The sequence below is a fragment of the Hemitrygon akajei genome, chromosome 15, assembly GCF_048418815.1.
Source record: "Hemitrygon akajei chromosome 15, sHemAka1.3, whole genome shotgun sequence".
Classification (NCBI taxonomy): Eukaryota; Metazoa; Chordata; class Chondrichthyes; order Myliobatiformes; family Dasyatidae; genus Hemitrygon; species Hemitrygon akajei.
The window spans coordinates 48,286,398-48,302,433 of NC_133138.1; the positions used below are offsets into that span (position 1 = coordinate 48,286,398).

At 41.3% G+C, this 16,036-nt stretch overlaps 1 protein-coding gene across 2 annotated transcripts in view; it reads right to left on the bottom strand.

Annotated features, from left to right (window-relative positions):
• The window catches only part of LOC140739329 (A disintegrin and metalloproteinase with thrombospondin motifs 2-like), a 287,752-nt gene that overhangs the window by 58,177 nt on the left and 213,539 nt on the right, over positions 1–16,036 (bottom strand). For both annotated transcript variants that reach the window (XM_073067527.1, XM_073067528.1), the window contains 3 exons: positions 9,350–9,506; positions 6,974–7,079; positions 1,955–2,098 (listed from right to left, as the gene is read on the bottom strand). In XM_073067527.1, coding sequence (XP_072923628.1) covers positions 1,955–2,098; positions 6,974–7,079; positions 9,350–9,506 — 407 coding nt within the window. The remainder of the gene's footprint in view (positions 1–1,954; positions 2,099–6,973; positions 7,080–9,349; positions 9,507–16,036) is intronic.

Consider the following 16,036-nt stretch of genomic DNA (forward strand, 5'->3'; position numbering starts at 1 on the left):
AGACCCAGGAGATGAGAGAGATACACAGCATGTCAGGAAATGAGAGAGAGAGTCGCAGAATACACAACCAGGTGGAATGTCTCCTGACATAAGCGGAACGGAACAACTGATTACTGCCATTGTCTCTTGGAGAAGGAATTGTGTATTGAGTACTGTACTGTTCATTGAAACCCCTCAGGGGACAACCAGAGTGGTCTGGTTGAGGGATTGCATCATCCCAACCTGATTGACATCTGAGACCCCGTGAGTAAGGATAAAAGAGGGGTCTGGGGAACAGCCCTTTAGACGCACCAGGAGAATCGCTATAAATCCAGTGACAGCGTTTTATAGCAAAAGCCAGTGAGAGCTTGTGTGTGTCCTCCCTTGCCTGGGTGGCGGGCTCATCACGGAAGAACGGTTTAGCTAAAGGAGAGGTCACACTTGAACGGCCACGACAACGAGACACCTGACGGATCGAAATCATAAAGGAAAGTCGGCAAGTTTTTCTCTTTCTCTCTCTCTCCCCAACTATTGCAACACAGCGAGGAACAAATGGCTGCAGCCTGTGTGAACTGAAATGACCTTCAGATTTCCATCGGACAATTCATTATCCCCTAGACAACGATAGAGCTTATTTCTTATTGATTATTATTATACCCGCACTTTTAGGTTTAGTATTGACGACGTATATTATCTGTATATTTGCATTGATATTATTTTTGTGTATTTTTACTAATAAATACTGTTAAAAATAGTATCACCAGACTCCAACGGACGTCTCTATCTTTGCTGGTAAGTAACCCAGTTACGGGGTTCATAACAAGCTGAATAAATGGATGCTACAATGACGTGAGACATTGATGGGATTGAAGAAACTTGAATGGGCTGGTGGAGGACGGTGCCTGCTTTCTTTCTGCATTATCGTTGTGCAAGTGGCCTAGGGAGAGCATATTCAGTTGCAGGCATTTTCTTCTGGATTGAGGCATAGTGATCTGTGCAATGCAATCTATGAATGGATACATTTTGGGGAAATCTACAATGCAATGCGAATAAATACAGAATCTATTCGATCTGCTCTCGAAGGACAAAGTAGGTGATCTTTTCTCTCCTTGAATATGGAGTTTTGTGGCCTCTCTAACAAAACAGTGAACAGCAAACTGAGATGTGGTCAAGACTTGGAAATGGTCCTGAGAGTGGCTATGATCTTGACCATGTGTCCAAGGCACAAACATAAGGTTGTATTTAAAGTTGCAGAAGGTTAAAGATCTCAGCGATTTCCATGAATGTAGTTTGAGAGTTGGCCATTGAAAATAGCTTGGTTTTAGGGAAAATGAAGCAAGTTAAAGTTGCATTTTCTGTGAGAAAGTAAAAACCAAAGATTTTATCAGTGAGATGGAAAGTCTCACAGCAAATAAGTTTCATGTATTGCACTTATTTTGACATGACTTGTGAAGTCTTATAATAGACAAAGTATGGAACTCACTGAAAAATCAGAAGCTAGATTTCCCAATGGATACTGGGATAGAAAGAAATATACACAAAGCTGCCTTATACCAGATGGCCTATTTTCAGCAGCATGGTGCCACTTGCTTCAGAGCTGTGTGAATGTATCTCTAAGCTAGGGTTGACAAAAAGGAAATCATCAGACAGGATCCTGGGATCAGGGGAAAAGGGCAGTTCTGTGCCAGATCCTCAGTGGAGAAATACCAGAATGCTCCAGCTTTGTCTCTTATCTTTGTAGAGTCCTTTTGGAAGACAACTGAAGAAGTAAAATGGATATCTGGATATCTGCAGTTATTTCTCAGTTTTGCAATGGAAATCAGATCTATTTATAATACTTTCGAATGCAAAAACAATAAAATATCTCTTACAAAGAACATAAATGAAAAGCTGGGCATCACTCAACTCAGAGAACCTCATATCATTCACTTGCGTGCCAACAACTATGGATCAGAGTTTTAACTCTCCCACTCACTGTAGGTATCGGCTCAGTTCCTGTTGACTACACCGTGACCAATGGAATCGATGAAATGCAGCTTGAACCAAGGGTGCCATGATACTTCCCATTTTGATCTCATCTCCACAATGATTCCCTTGGCCATCATGTTCCATACCCAACCTAATAATGAAAAAAAAATGAAAAGCATTGACCATATTACATTTGAATACAAAAATTGGCTCTCTGTCTCTATATATATAGATACACACTTCTGTACGCTGGTACTCGAGCACAAAACAAAACAGAAGTGTTAAGTATGAAAAGAGACCCTGAAACCAGGGTAGTGTTATCATCATTTGGTGGCTATCTAATTTGGTATTTTCATATACTCAAGTTTAATTTTTTGTTTTTTTTCTCTTTGTCTTTATTTTGTAAATGCAAAGATAGTTGTGATACTCACCATTCCTTTAGGGATAGCTATTACATGGTTAATGAGTGTGGGAGGAGTGAATTTACGAATGAAAAGGTACCTGGCCTTTAGAACGGCAAGATATTTTTGCCCATTTTTCAGATTTTCTGCAAATGCTTAATGGTGAGGAAGGGATTCCTAAAATAGATGTCAAAGGGTAGGAAAAGTACTGGAAGGAGGAAACGATGGTGTGGGACGAAAGCATTTTAGGTGAAGAGCCAGTGAGAAATCTTAATTACAAAGCACGGAATAGGTTTTGTTACAAGGGAAGGATTATTGTAGTCCCATCTAATTGCATAACGTCTGATGACCTGGTGTAACCCTGAACATCCTCCCCATTGGAAGCTGATTTTACCACATTGAATAGCAGGTGCTATATAGGTGACACAGATGAATGAACTGATGGGACATATTTAAATCTTTGGGCACACATGTTAAATGCAAAATACTGAAGCATATCCATGTTATGCTCCAGCTCTTAAAGTTGGTTCAATTGTCTTCAATTCTGGCAGCACGTATCATGCACATTCGCAGCTAAAACTGTTTAATATATGCCACAGAGGACAAACTTTTATCCCACTATCTTATTGTATAAAATGTGGCAATATAAAATTGCTTAACGTAACTATCTAATTATATAAAACTGATGCAAGAAATGTCCCTCATACTGTAGCACAAAAACAGTTTTCCTGTATCAAGTCACAATTCAGTTCTTTCACTCTATCGGAGAGACCTGATGGAAGTATACAACATTATGCGAGTTACAGATAGAGTCATAGGGGACTACAGCTGAGAAACTGGCCCTTTGGCCCATCTAGTCTGTGCCAAACTGTTACTCTGCCTGGTCCCAATGACCCTCACCTGAACCATAGCCCTGCATACCCCTCTCATCCATGGGCTTATCCAAGCATCTCTTAATAGTTGAAACCGAACCCACATCCACCACTCCCTCTGGCAACTTGTTCCACACTCACACCATCCTCTGAGCAAAGAAGTTCCCCTTCAGTTTCTCCTTAAATATTTCACCCTTAATCTATGACTTCTGGTTCTAGTTTCACGCAAGCTCAATGGAAAAAGCTTGCCTGCGTTAATCCTACCAACACCTCTATCAAAGTTCCCTTGTGCTCCAGGGAATAAAGTCCTGACCTATTCAATCTTTCCCTATAACTCAGGTCCTCAAGGCCCGACAACATTCTTGCAAATTCTCTCTCTCCTTTTTCAATCCTGTTAGACAGGGACCTTTTCTCAGGGTGGTGAAGACAACTATTACAGGCTATAGATTTAAAACAAGAAGAGTAAACTTTAAAAGAGACTTACAAAGCAAGTATTTCCACACAGAGTGGTAGGTGCCCTGAATATATAGGCAGGGGAGGTGGTGGAAGCAGGTACAATAGCAACTTTTAGAACATAGAACATAATCTACAGCACATTACAGGTCCTTCAGCCCACAATGTTGAGCCCAACACATAGCCTACTCTAGAAACTGCCTAGAATTTCCCCCACACACAGCCCTCTATTTTTTTAACCTCCTTGTACCTATCTAAGAGTCTCTTAAAAGACCCTGTTGTATCTGCCTCCACCACCGTCGCTGGCAGTGCATTCCACACACCCACCACTCTCTGTGTGAAAGACTTACCCCTGACATCCCCTCGGTAGCTATTTCCAAGCAACTGAAAACTATCCCCCTCGTGTTAGCCATTTCAGCCTTGGGAAAAAGCCTCTGGTTATCGACACGATCAATGCCTCTCATCAACTTATACACTTCTATCAGGTCACCTCTCATTCTCCATCGCTCCAAGGAGAAAGGCCAAGTTCACTCAACCTATTCTCATAGGGCACACTCTCCAATTCAGGCAACATCCTTGTAAATCTCCTCTGCACTCTCTCTACAGTATCCACATCCTTCCTGTAGTGAGGTGACCAGAAATGAACAGGGTACTCCAAGTGGGGTCTAACGAAGGTTGTATACATCTGTAACATTACCTCACGGCTCTTGCACTTTAAGTGGCATTTAGACAGGCACGTGAGCACGAAGGGAATTGAGGGATATAGACCATGTGCAGGCATATAGAATCAGTTTTGATCAGCATTTTGGTCAAAGACTGCTGGCTGAAGGGCCGTTCCTGTGTTGTACTGTTCAATATTCTAGATATTCAAATCATGAACTCAAACTACAATTTACATTCATATTGCAAAAAAAACTTAATCAATCAAACCATGGTCACTCAGGGAGGATTTTCATATCAGCTGAATGGCACTCATGGCTACTACTTTGAGAAAAATGTTGTTGCCGCTCAGACTAGTAAATGGTTAACACAGTCCCTATTCACAGGTGTAAAATGAATGATTTGGCACGCAATAAGATGCACATTCTTCCATGAAGCAGTCGGAAGTGGATCAAATCAAAGCTCAATGTCTCTGCCACATTCAGCAATGTATACAGGCGGAAATAACATCGCTCATCAGAGGAGGAGGCTCCCTCCCCTCAAAGTTGGCCATGACTGCGTATCAGCATCTTTATTGGCTTGTAAATCAAATGTATTGGTTGTTAAGTATTTTATGACATGAAAAGCTCTTTGGAAAATGTGTCTCATTTCCTCCTATGTTGCTCGGAGGGAGGATAGATTAAAGTGTGAGATGTACTGTTCAGGCAACAGTTCCATCCATATGTGAGTGCCACATTGGCTGATATTTAACGTTAGCCAGAAAAATGGTAACTGCTCTGTCTATGCTAGAATTTGCTTGCAGATTAGCTGTCAGCTACAGATGGCAAAGCTCTGCCACTGGCACTCTGCTGACCCACAGGAAGCTGAAGCAGTTAAATGCAGCCCTTTGCAGATTGGCTTGCTGGGGTGCAAATGCCTTCAGGGCTTGCCGTCTGTCCAACACCCACCATTCGTCTTGGAGTACCAAGACTAAAACCCTGTCGTTCAAGTCAATTTTTAAACAATGCTTAGCTTAAAGAGCAGAAACGAATTGTTGCCAAATCTGTTTCTGCAAATAAATTTATGATGGTAATGTTAATAAAAGCAATACTACACCACATGTTCTGCAAATGCTGAGGAAATACAAATCTTCTGTCACTTTTAAGAACTTCTGTATCAATTGAGCCTCTCTTACTTCCACTACAAATGCTTCCTAAGGAAAGAAAGTTCTGAAACCTCTGTAAATATAGGGCAATAATCTTTTCAGGGTGGGTGATCTGTTAGTTTTTGTGAGTGGGAGGGCGTTGGAGGTTTGGGGTTTGATGTTCTAGCTGCTGTTTTCTGTGTGGGCTATCTGTTAGATTTTTATGCCAGGAGGGGTGGGGGGTTTGGGATTTGTGAGTTTTGTTTCTTTTTCTTTCTCGTGCGGGGGTGGTTGATGGCTTTTCCCTCAACAACACCTACCCCCCCCCCCCCCCGTGGTTTTACTGTAATTCTTGGCAATCTGTAGAAGATGAATGTCAGACGTGTGTTGTACACGCATGCTTTGACAATAAAATGGACCTTTGAACCTTTTAGTACATTTTTACAAGTTATCTAGCACCTTATAGAGGCTCACCAATGACTGGTAAGCATGACTCTCCTTCAGATATGGCTCCCAAATCACCTCAGAGAAGCATATTGGATTACGACTCCATCTTCACTTTATGGTAGAGTCCAAAACAGATAACCTGTTCCAATCCTTCTTGTTTTACATATATACATATGGAGCATTAAATTATCACTAAAACACCCAGTAACAATATACTTACAGATTAGCCTGCACCCTTCATGGAGTAGATACATTAGCACCATAAAGACCTCAAGATTTAGAGCAGAATTAGGTCATTTGGCCCATCGAGTCCACTCCACCATTTCATCACGGCCAATCCATTTTCCCCTTCAGCCCCAATCTCCTGCCGTCACCCCGTATTCCTTCATGCCCTGACTAATTAAGAATATATCAACCTCTGCCTTAACTATAACCAATGATTTGGCCTCCACAGCCACCTGTGGCAACAAATTCCACAGATTCACCATTCTCTGGCTATGTAGTAGAGAACCTCAAAAGTTACTACACTTCTGTCAGCTACAAACTCACTTTTGATAAAAAATTTCCTAAAGCCTTCTTTTCACCATTATTTCTTCCTACTTAAAAACTCAGCCATCTGTGCCCTATCCTTTATCAAGTTTTATCTGCTCGTCACAGTGACTGGCTCATTTCAAATCGTCAAATCCTCAAGTTTATTTCCATTTCTAGCTTTGGAACTTGCTCCATCCTTTCTTCACACACGTTTTCCAATCTTCTGTCTCTGACCTTCCATTCAGCTTCTGTCTTTCATTCTATTGCTCATGGTACAGTTTGCAATATATCCCCCTCTCTTTGGGATAACTTCCTACACTTGCCTATCTTCCCATCACCCATAAATGTCATCTGAAACACACTCTGTTATTGATCAAAGTTTCATTCCTGTTTCCGAACTGACCTGGTAGAACTTCTTCTAATGTGAAGTTCTATTGGAGCAAATTACTGCTCGAACACTTAACTCTGTTAATATTGGCAGTATGCTTTGTTTATGAGCATTTTCCATTTGTGGTGTAACATCAAGAATGAAGACTTACACATGTCCAGTCTCGTGAGCAATGACAAATGCAGATGAAAAGCCATCCTCGTGATTCAGGGTGCAACTTCGCACTGGATGGCACATACCTGTAACTGGAGCATAACCTGTAAAGATAGGAAACTATAAATACCATACAGGGACGGCAAAATGATAATATTATTTCTTTTTAGCCCTGTCAATAATAATTTAAACCATCTCTTAAGACTATACAGATCCACGTTACTTTTTTTCCCAGTTGACGGTTATGTTCCGATTGTCCAGGAGTCTTTCATACTTCTTAATTTGTAAAATAATCTGTGTTATATAAGATGGCATTTGTCACCCAGAACTAAAAACAAATACAGAGGAATCATGGAGATACAAAAGAATGAAGAAGCTGGAATCTGGAGCAGAAAAAAAATAACAGTTAAATGAACTTACAACCAATTATCATGTCAAGCAGCTTAAAATGTACAAGATCTTGACTGTGTAATGATAAAGCAACAAACTTTAAAACCTGGATTCTCTCTAACACAAACAAAATGCTGGAGGAAGTCAGCAGGTCAGGCTGCATCTATGAAGAGGAATGAAGTGCCGACATTTTGGGCTGAGACTTCATAAGACAAAGAGTCCTGAAACATCAATCAGCTCTTTATTCCTCTCCATTGATCCTGGCCTGCTGACTTCCTCCAGAATTTTGTGTGTGTTGCTCCAGATTTCCAGCATCTGCAGAACCTTGTGTGTTTTAGATTTTCCTCTATCAATCTTAGAATCTTACAATAGGCAAGCTTTGTGCAACTCAGTTACTCAACTTTTATATTTTCCAGCAACTTAAATTTATAAACTTCCAGTATGCGACAGTGGGTATGGTTGTAGCAGCCTCTCCAGATTCAACCAAAGGGGTACTTGTTTGTCTTTTACATCTTTTATCACAATGGCAAGACACTGCTGCATATTAAGAACATTAAATACTGTAGGTCTATTCCACTAGTGAGTTGCTTGATAGTGGAGGAGCTGGACCTGTTGTGGACTATGTTGTCACCTGCTACCGGAGAGTGTTGGACTCGGTGCACAGAGGCAGTGCCCAGTCTAACAAACAGTGCAAGTGATTGTCTTGGATGCTTTTCTTGTGAGGACAGACACTGTTGGACGTCGGTAATGTAGAATACTACAAGCCTGATTCTCTGGTTCATTGGCGAGACCGACAGCAGGGGAGCTGTGTGGCCTCGGCTGTAGTGCGGACCAGGACCTCATGCCATGGGGTTGCCTGTTGCAGACACCCTGGGGCGATGTGGTACTGCGTCCAAGCTGGGTGGGGACTGGCCCCTCCTGTCAGTGCTGCCCTCAAGTGTTTGCTCGGTGGAGGACCAGTTGGATCGTGCTTGGCTGCAGCTGCACTAGTGTGTGATGATCGGACTGTTGCAAGCTTGTTCTTGCCAATAACATCCCATACACCATCATGACACTTGGGGACTTGGGCTACATTGTTTTTTGCATGACTGTATATTTACTGCTATCGTAATTATTTGTGTGACATGTGCCTTGTCCTGTGATGAGTTTTAGTACTGTGATTTGCAACTTGGCCCCAGAGGAATGCTGTTTCATTTGGCTGTATTCCTGCGTATCCATGTATGGTGAATGATAATTAAACTCGAACTTGAACTCATGCCTCCTATTCTTCCGAATCATTTGACAATGTTTTTTTTGTGAATGGACTTGGCAAATGAATGAACAGAGGCCTAGACATTTCTTATGGTCTGGATGTTTTTGATAAGTATCCAACAGGCAGCAGAGTATCAACTTGCCTGCCGGTTTGTCAAATATTTTTGGAAATGGAGGTGGTCACTAACCATATCAGTATAGATATCTGAATGGCATATTTTTAATCAACATATTTAATGGCATCTTTAGCTATCAATGCCACCAAGGTAAACTTGGTGTACATGAACCCAGCTTTTGCAATGTCAGACTGCCACTTGATGTATGTTCTTCTAAGAATAGATTGGAATATGGGGCTGGGAATGGCAGACCACATTGATAAAAAGGGTCATTGCTAGCCTCTCAATCGTGATCACCTCTTACTCCTCACACTCACCTCCACTTTCTCAATACATCTACAGCGTTCCCTTCCACCTGCCACTCTCAAACAGCATGGCTGGCATGTTGCCTATGAATGACCTACCAGACCTTCAGATGCAATATCAAATGGCCTTTATTCTCCATGCCTACTACTCCTTCTCAGCTGATCTTCCATCATTCTACCTTTCACTTGTCAACTAGCAGCTGGAAATAGAACACTAATAACTTTAAAGAGAATTATTTATCAATATGATATCGTACACTATATCTGAGCAAAGAAATAGAAATCACTGCCAGTCAAAATTGAGTACGATACCTTGCATTCCCGATGGACCAAAATCCTGCCTTGTTAGAAAGATAGCATGGTCATGATATTCTGCGTGACTTGTATCAGACTTCCGCTGGGAATAGGCCCATTTGCACACATTCTCCAGACTTTGAGAGGGATTTCCAACTTCAATCAGGCTAAAGGACTTTGAAAAATAATGATTTTCTTAAAATTTTGGTGCAAATTCAATAGCCTTCATCACAAGAATATTTATAATTTTTAACAAAAATACAATTGAAAATAAGGCATTATTACAAAATACTTTCTGAACCTATAATTAGGAATTTGGCTTTCGTTTTCACAAGATACTTTTCAGTGAGCTTAGACACATTTAATATATTAATTTATTTTCCATAGTTCTGCGCGCACAATTTTTTGAGCTTGTCTTCCAAGCCCACCGCTCTCAGTATTCTCTCTGTCACTGATTAGTGTTCCAGTCAGCCTGACTCCTTCTTTCTCTCATATGGATTCCAGACATCTTGGCACTGAAGTTACACTGTGGAATACTAACACAAGAATACTTGAAATTCTTTTCTTGTCTTTTTCAGTGCAGATCTTAAACCAAAGGGCTAAATTTTCATTTTCAGTTGATGGTAGTAATCAGAGTAGATTGTCTGTCCAATATTGAATTTAACGGACTAAGCTTTTGCTCCTGGTCTGGAACTTTGCCTACTAGCTGTGGGTATCAGAAATTGGCATTCTGAATACTCTGCTTGGATTTTGAGCCATAACTTAAATAATTGGAAGATCATATGCAGTATGTGCCTGAAATTCTCGTAAGTGTCTCCTTGGCCTAAATTCCTCACTTGCAGAATAAAGTTGGAAAATTAGAGCTTTAATTCTTTTGAAAATGCTTGCTGTTGGAAGCTTTGTCAAGGTTACTCCTCGACAAACAAGTGGTTTTATAACACTGAGACCACCCAAAGGATAATGACAAGTTGACAGAAGTGGGGTGGTTTGAAGGAATGATTCAGTAAAGAGCCAAGTGCATCTGCTTGGGGGTGGGCATGTCGATAGCAATTAATCATTAACATACAGACAGGCAGCTGAGTTACCAGTCACCACAACACATATGCAGATACAGTAAAAAGTTTTAAAACGGTTCTAATAGCTACCATTGAACCCCTGCTCTTCACATAAACTCCTCAAACAATAACAATGCAAAAATTCTAAATGTAACTTACCAGTCACAGACACAGATATTTCAAAGCTTTTCCATGCATTATATACATGCCATGCATGCATCCCCTGACCACCATAATATTGTTGCCAATATCCAACGTTTATGGATATATGGAGCTTTGCATTAAAGGATCATGTACAATTTTCCTCAGTGACCTTGGTTTTCAGATTGATGCCACAAAGTATCCATGTCTTCCCTCAGCTTCCTGTGTCTGCCACTATCAGGATCTGCCTCAGATCCATGACCATAACAGCAAATTATCATTGCTATTCTTGCTTCTTCGCCTTTCCGTTCCAGTCCTGATGAAGGACCTAGGCCCAAAATTTCGACTGTGTATTCCTCTCCATAAATTCTGCACAACCTGCTGAGTTCCTCCAACATTTTGTGTGATCGGCTCTGGATTTCCAGCATCTGCTGAATCTCGTGTGTTTGCAACCAAAGCTATAGTCTGAATTGATAAAGCAGAACCTTGCTAGAGGCAGAAGAAGGACATTGCCAAGAAATAGTGAGCACAGGGCACCATGCTCAAGTTGGTGTACACTCATGGTCAAAAATCTCCCACCTTCCTATCTATAGGCCCACATCAAGAGACCAGCCATCTCCATTTCAACCCCCTGCACAAGTAGGTCAATACAGGTTGTTGAAAGATGATAGATTTCTGTTAGGCAAAAATGTATGGGCTTCAGCGGGATAGTTAGCTTTGATACAAATTAATCATAATCTATCCGGATAATTGATTTGGTTTAAATGGCAGGCTATGTTTCAAAGATTCCAAATTATACTCCTCCATATTTTCAGGGCACTCTTTGTTCATTCACCTCATCTCATCAGTCACGGCAGGTCCAACAGGAAGTAGAAAGTACGCTTCAGGAACTGCTCAAGAGTAAAGATGGGATAGCCCAAAGCCTTCGATGGAACACACTTTAAAACATACTTGGCTTCCTTGCTTAGATTCTGACCCATTTTATATGAGAAATCCAGACTGGTAAGGAGCCGGAGGCTTAGTAACATCTTCTCTAGCACATGGCATACAGAAAATGGCCACGAGAAGTTTAATTCTACATCATGAGGCAGTGGATGACTGAAATTAAAGGCCTCCACGCCTTCTCCATCTTTTCTGACAGAGAAAGAAGAAGTACAGGGTAAATTCCCTGAAATTTGCCCACACAACCACAAATATAGTAACAATTTATCTGTCAGATCTTTGCGGAGCCTTTAGAAAGCCCAGTGATTATATTCCTAATTTGGCCAAAGTGAACTGATTGTTTCCTTGTGCAGATCCCTGAAACAAAATCAAGCAAGTCGAGGGGCCACCGATGGTGGGGAATGGATCACCTGGGGAAAGGAGTAGAGGGAGGGGTGTGATGAAAACAAAATGGAGACAGGGCAGTAGTCAGCTGCCAGTACTGGGAGACTGGTTGATGCACCATCAATAATTCACGCTGAGACGTAGGAAGCGAGGTATCGGCTTTTATTGACTGGAAGAATGAACAACTCTACATCCTGGGGAATGAGGCAGAACAACAGGCCTCAATCGCCTTTATACAGGGGTCTGTGGGAGGAGCCACAGGAGCAGTCCAGACAGGTATATCTAGTTCACCACACTGGTGCAATGTCCAATGGTCAGGAGTGGTGGAGTGGGGGTTTGGGCTGGTGAATCAGGGATGGGGGAGCTGCAATAACAAATCAGGGGTGAGCAGGATGCGTAATCATTCAGAAGACTGCGGCAGACAGCTGCAATTGTCACTCAGTAGTTCTGAGGTGCATTTGAAATTCGGGAGGTGTCATGTCAGGCTCAGGGTTAGGGCAAGCAAAGGTTGGGGGGGCTTGTTGGGCACAGGTGAGAGTTTGGAGAAGGATTCAGTCTAATGGCCTGCTACCACTTATGTTGAAGGGAGTGGGTGTCCAAAAGAAAGCTGGATAAGTAAGTAACTTGAAGACCCACCTGGGCCAGTTCCTTAGTGCAAAGTTTGAGACCTGCTTAGGAAGGTTACCTTTAAGCCGCGTGGAAGCTAGCTATACAGGCAATTCTGCAAGAACAGCTTGTGGATGGCGTAGGCCACTCAAACTGGGTGTGGAATCCAGCCACGGGTCGTTCATCATTGGACACCACTGCACGTCTGCGGTTCTCCACATAGGATGCTTCAGAGCCAAGGGGGACCTGGAACGGAAATCACAGATTTCGCGATCCATGCTGCAAGTCCCTGATTTTCATTCACCTTTTATTTTTCATTGGAATGGGATCAAACAGCAAGCAAAGCACCAGATGATCCAATTTCGAGGCATGCATCCTAAAACTCCAAACGTATTTACAGAAGAAATTCCACAGATGTTCATGTCCTTATTTGTGGTAAACTTTTACAAGCACAGTGTTTGGAAGTAAAGGATTGAAGGGTTTTCTACTATTTATTCTCATCCCTTACATTTCCTTGGTGCACCAGAAATTATTTTAGAGTTATAGTCATAGAGCACAGAAACAGGCCCTTCAGCCCATCTAGTCCACGCTGAATTATTATTCTGTCATACCCCTCCCATCCATGTGCTTATTCAAACTCCTCTTAAACGTTGTAATCAAAACTGCATGCACCAGCTCCGTTGGCGCAAAGTGTGCTCCTACCCTAGAGCAACCAACACTGCCTTGCTGTAGTACTAGCATTGCCTTAATAAGCTGCAGCAACTTGAAACATTTAAAAAAATATAATGTATAGTTCATTGAAACTGGAGATGCATTTGAAATATTAACTGATAGTATTTTGGAATAAGCAAAAGTAGCCATGTTTGTATTTTCTCCTTTTCTCTGCTTTCTGTTCAGAATAAGATGGAGAGTTATGAACTCGGTAGCTCTCTTCTTGGAGAATAATTTTCTACAGTTCAGTTCTGGTAACAGACATACTGTACAATCCTCAATTCATGATCATCATTACGTCAACCTAAAATATCTGGTTGCTAGAAATTTTGCCATGGTACGGGATGATCATTAAGCTCTTAAGGGGACAAAAGCTTTCCAGCTTAGCTGGTGAAAGCTCAGAAATTGTTCGGCCTGTTACAACCCAAAGAAGCTCAAGAGATCATCCATTTGGCTTCATTCTGCAGGCATTTGGGAAAGGAGATTCACAATGACTGAAAGTGTAATATGAAATGATCCAAAACACCAGCTGGAAGACTTGCTGAACCTCTTTTATGGAAATGACTGGGAAGCTGTCCATATGCCAGTTTCAATTTTAGACTGCTGGGAGCTAAACTTTCGGATTTTGAAATCATACCTTGGCTTGACCATGAAAAGCATTTTTTTATTTTGATTCCAAATACTGGTAATGGTGAAAAAAAATGGGGCAAGAAGGTATATTGGTTCTTTATACCAGGATTTCCATTAGATGTCATTTTCAGGCTCACCTGAAGAGAACATTTTTGAAAATGCCAATAGCATCATATAATTATTTTTACTGGTTTTAGATAAAATCCAAGTACAGATATCCACTGGCAAGGCCAGTTTTTACCTCATAAGCAACAAAAGAATGTACAATTTCTCTTACTCTTCCATTTTATTGCATCTTTTTACTGTGCTTATCTATCAATAATTGTTGACGTTTGTTTCCATAAATGATGAATGGATAACTCAGATTTCTTGCCTGGAGATTCAAATGCACACAATATGTGAGCTGGGTGAGCTTCTAGCAAGGAAGCTCATTTGAAGTACTGGACAGTTACTGTACATCCATGGGAAAGAAAATTTGCCCGAGTATTGTGGTCTGAATTCATATTCTCTTTGTGCCTGTGAATGAGGAAAGGTGTATGGAGAAAGGGGTGGTGGGTGATGCCTGGAGATTTAATGCTCTGACAAAGGGTTGGGAAGAGACATTGGAATCGCGTGCTGTACTTGACAAGTGTTGCTTTCCAGTGTGCCCTTGAAAGGACCCTTGATGTTCCCAGTGGTGAGTGCTCCTTATACAGCATTAAAATTTGAATGCACAGGAACATAAGAAGATGCAGCGAGTAATAGACTCAGCCCAAAACATCAGTGTGACATCTATCCCCATCAGTGAAGTACCGACAGGAGACACTGTCTCAGCAAGGCCCGATGAAGGGTCTCAGCCCGAAAAGTCGACTGTATATTCATTTCTGTAAATGCCGCCTGGCCTGCTGAATTCCTCCAGCATTTTGTCTGTGTTGATCTGTCATCCAGGCCATAGCATCTGCCCACCACTACCATGGGGCAGGAGATACAGAAGCCTTAAGTTCCACACCACGTTCAAAAACAGCAACCTCCCTTCAACTACTCGGTTCTTGAATCAACCACTTCAGTATAGCACCATAGTGATCATTTTGAATCACACTTTTTGTTTTGTTCTAATCGTGTTACTTCTAACACAATTTATGCTGAATTTTCTTATGTTTCTGATAATACATACCTGTGAGATTGCTGCAAGTTTTTCGTTGGACCCATGCATACATGTACTTGTGTATATAATAATAAACGTGGATTTGAACAAAGATACAGTAATATGGGGAAATGACATGACTCTTTGCATTGCTAATATGAAAACTATGTCAGGGTGAAAACAATGATTCAGACCCATAGTACGAAGTTCAAACCCTGGAGAAATGTAAAATAACTAGAGCCGTCAATATCATGATTTACTGCAGGAAACATTAACTGCAAACCCAAGAAAACAATTACAGCTTTGCGCTTGAATTTTAGGTGCTTCAGTTTCTAACAAAAATGCAAAATTTGAACAGTTGAATACCTCCTAGTCATTCAAAGAGACATTGACTATAATTAAGCACTTAAAGAAACTTCAGCAGAATCTGTACAAATTATGCCAATATAAACATTCACTAGATACAAAATAGTTAATGAGGCATAACAAAGGATTTCACTGAGAGTCAGTAAACAAAGTTAAAATTAATTTTGGCAGTTGTCATAAAGTTAAGAAATACAGATTTAAAACTGCTTTTGTTCAGTGCCATCTACAAAACAAACATTGCCAGAGTGGAACACTAAAATTAATCTTCATCTTTCCTTTATTGCACTGATTTCCAAGTCAAATTGCACACATCTGGAAACTTGACTGAATTACCCTTGCGTATGATTTTCACCTCAGATGTACAGGCATTGCTTGGGAAATGAGCTCAAGTTGTTCAAGGAATGTCATGTTTGGACACCGTTGGTTTTAATAGCATTGGCTTGGCCGATCCCAGTGCATTGCTGACAGCTAACATGCCTTTCAGACCCCTGACCTTGGACTCCACTCTGATTGAGATTTCAGTCAAACTCCAACTCCCAACTAAGCCCCTGCCTTGACTCCTCTACCCGTGTCTCTCTAGGTTCAGTCCCAGACTTACTCAAGACTTTTCTCCATAACTAGCAACAACCCACAATGCCCCTCTCCAGCTGTCATGAGTCAAGTTCTAGCCCACGTAATAATAACAACTCATAGTACACAATCATACTGCTCGCACTGCCACACAACATATCTGCCCTTGCACCAAGC